The sequence below is a fragment of the Anopheles cruzii genome, unplaced genomic scaffold (genome assembly GCF_943734635.1).
Source record: "Anopheles cruzii unplaced genomic scaffold, idAnoCruzAS_RS32_06 scaffold02702_ctg1, whole genome shotgun sequence".
NCBI lineage: Eukaryota > Metazoa > Arthropoda > Insecta > Diptera > Culicidae > Anopheles > Anopheles cruzii.
The window spans coordinates 1-2,875 of NW_026456287.1; the positions used below are offsets into that span (position 1 = coordinate 1).

At 43.6% G+C, this 2,875-nt stretch overlaps 1 protein-coding gene across 1 annotated transcript; it reads left to right on the plus strand.

Annotated features, from left to right (window-relative positions):
- The first annotated feature begins 1,514 nt into the window (after nt 1-1,514).
- Nucleotides 1,515-2,374, plus strand: LOC128276853 (uncharacterized). Its single transcript, XM_053015310.1, has 4 exons — nt 1,515-1,610; nt 1,666-1,902; nt 1,977-2,105; nt 2,192-2,374. Exons 2-4 carry the CDS (start codon nt 1,699-1,701, stop codon nt 2,372-2,374), a joined length of 516 nt encoding a protein of 171 aa, XP_052871270.1. The 5' UTR covers nt 1,515-1,610; nt 1,666-1,698.
- The last annotated feature ends 501 nt before the right edge of the window (nt 2,375-2,875 follow it).

A 2,875-nucleotide genomic window follows, 5' to 3' on the forward strand; every position in this document is an offset into this window, starting at 1 on the left:
AAAGACGCCCAAGCCGAAGAAGGCCGCTGCTCCCGCCAAGAAACCAGTTGCCAAGAAGGCCGCCCCAGTCAAGAAGTAAGGCGTCGGCCTCATGGAAACATCCGCTCAGGATGCGTACAGCAAACTGTAAACAGTCCTTTTCAGGACTACCAATTTTTCTCCAAAAGAGCTTTTCCATATTTCATCGAGAGCTGGGATTTTTGAGTATTTGTTTCGAGGTACATGCTACTTGGACGGATTGCACCGACTTTTGTCGTTGTTGGCCATCGCCGCAGTTTTTGACATGTTGATGCGCGAGTTTGATACGGAGTTTATCAAAATTTAACCATTGCTTCGCTTTAAAAGCCATTTCCTCGACCACTGCAATCGATAAGTGAGCACAACGTATCGGGTTTGCGACGCCAGTCGTTATGAAATCGTAGCGTGTATACGCTCCACAGTTTGCTACGATCCGATAACGACTTTAATCTGCGCAGGCTAAAGTAGCCGTCAAATCGTTACGTGTGGACCGGGCTTAAGACTACATCGAGTACAACCCTGGAATACGGTCGAGCAATCCTGTCTTTTTGACAATTATTCTGACAGCGCGGTTTTTAACACAGTTCGGATCTAACCTCCATTGTTATTGTTATCGGTTGCCCATTTCAGTTAAAACAATTTACGCAGTGAACATTCGTAGAAAAGATGAATCTAAATGATTTGCCCGACGAAGTAAGTGATTCGTAACATCAAGTAAATGTAACTGTCTAACAAAAGTTTGTTTCTGGTAGGTTTTGTGCCAGATTTTCGACCATTTTGATGTGTACGAGCTGAAGCTAGCGTCCCTTGTGTGCCGGCGTTGGTCGACGCTTACTTTTTCCGGGCGAAGAATGGACCGTGTGTTGTTGGTGAAGCGTGATTCAGATAACTCTGATGTTTTGTTCAACACAAAACGAAACTACCGCAACATTCGTCATTGGGGCGGGAAAGATGATCAGTTTGAAGGCTTAGTACGGTTACTACACAACCCAAAGCCTATTGTCCGAATGTTGGACCTAAAATGTACTCTAACTTCCGAGCAATTACGATTGCTTCTGCTGGAAGCTCCCCAAATACAGCATGTGTCGATTAACCTCACTAAAGACAACTGCGAAACGAATGGACCGTTCCCGGATTTACCGAATTTGAAATCGCTGGTGTTAAACGGGTCAACAAACAACCTGTTTGACTTCTTCCGTAGGACTATGCCAAATTTGCAGAGTCTTCACATGACCTGCGAGACAGATCGTGAACTGGAAGCATGGAATCACCTAAGTGGACAGTTGAAACACGTTCACGTGGATCTGTCCAATTCAGAATATGTTTATCCTTTTCTCGAGATAAAGTTCCCGCTCTTGGAGGATGTGGTCATGGTTGAATATATGACATTGATGATTATTAAAGAAGCAAGAGGTCATGAATTTTTCCAAAGGCACCCCTTCCTTCGGAAATTTTCCACCAACTTTATTATTCCGCTAGAATGGGTTGAATCTATTACTAGCCACTGTCCTGAGCTAACTTATCTAAGCCTTTATCTGGAAGATCCGGAAGAAGGTTATTTACAGTCGCTGGTGCAGCTAACTAAGCTGACGGTAAGCAAATGAAATGCAAAAAACAATATTTTACTCAATATGCTATTTCTTGCAGCACCTATCATTAGAGGGAGAGGTAAGCAGAAAAATGTTTCAAAGGGCAATCAAGTCTCTCGAACTCGTTGAGTTAGACGCGACGTCTCCTGGAGTTCTGCTCGAGAACCTTCTTGAAGTTGCGCCACGGTTGAACTGTCTGAAAGTCATTCAAGGCCAACACGATCATTTGGAGTTACAGTTTATCTGCGAAAAGTTTTCGTATCTCCAACACTTAGAAGTGGACGTAAGAAAAGTGGTAAGTTGAGCCATCGATTATAGACGTTTATTGCTACAAAGGCCCCGTTTTAATTGTTTTGATTTCCTACGTAGACTGCAGCCGACAATTTTGTACGATTTGATGGATTGGCCCACTTGCAGGAACTTAAATTATGGGGCCTTATCGGCATTAACTACATTCATCCCAACAACGTCCGGTGCTTGACAATATCCTATGGTTTTGTAAGTTTATATTCATATCAGAGAGAGCTATCAAGGGTTTAATAGGATAAATTCTTTCCAACTCTTTCATCGCCTGACGTTTGAAGCTAACGGATGATGACCTTATCAAGATACCGGAAAAGTTCCCTTTGCTAAAGAGATTGATCCTCGATATCTGTTACCAGGTGTCTAGGCCAGGTATAGAACGGCTACATAAATTGATACCGTCTTGCAGAATCGACTGTTATGAACAACGCTTCTATCCCGTGGACAATAGTACTTCGAACTGAAAGACGCTGTAATGGAAAGAAGGAACAGCTTCGGAATATGTTTCAATACAAATACAAGACCAATGTCCCAATGTACTAATGGCTTAGTGTATGGTTTTATTTGTTATTCAGATCTGCCTTGAGGGTAAGTATTCACCAAATGGTTGTGTGCTGTAATTGGTCAGTGGTTGAGGAACTACTAAGTTCGTTTGCCTCTTTTTTAATTCTCTTATCCTTACTTAAGTCCTGCATCAGCCTTAGCGATCGGCCACTGAACGGTCCAACCACACGGTCGCCTCGATCAGCAACACCTCTTTGCGTCAAAACTTTTACAAAACATCAGAACCTTGCCAACAGTTGTGAACCAGCCGAGAACCGATCGTTGCAGCCCTCATTAGTTAATGAGCGGCCGATGACTGGCATGGCTTATCGTGTTTCGCGACTAACGAAATGGAACCGCAGCACGAAGGATGGCGGGCGTAAAAACCCTGGACCCATAATGGGTCGCGGGCAGATGACCAT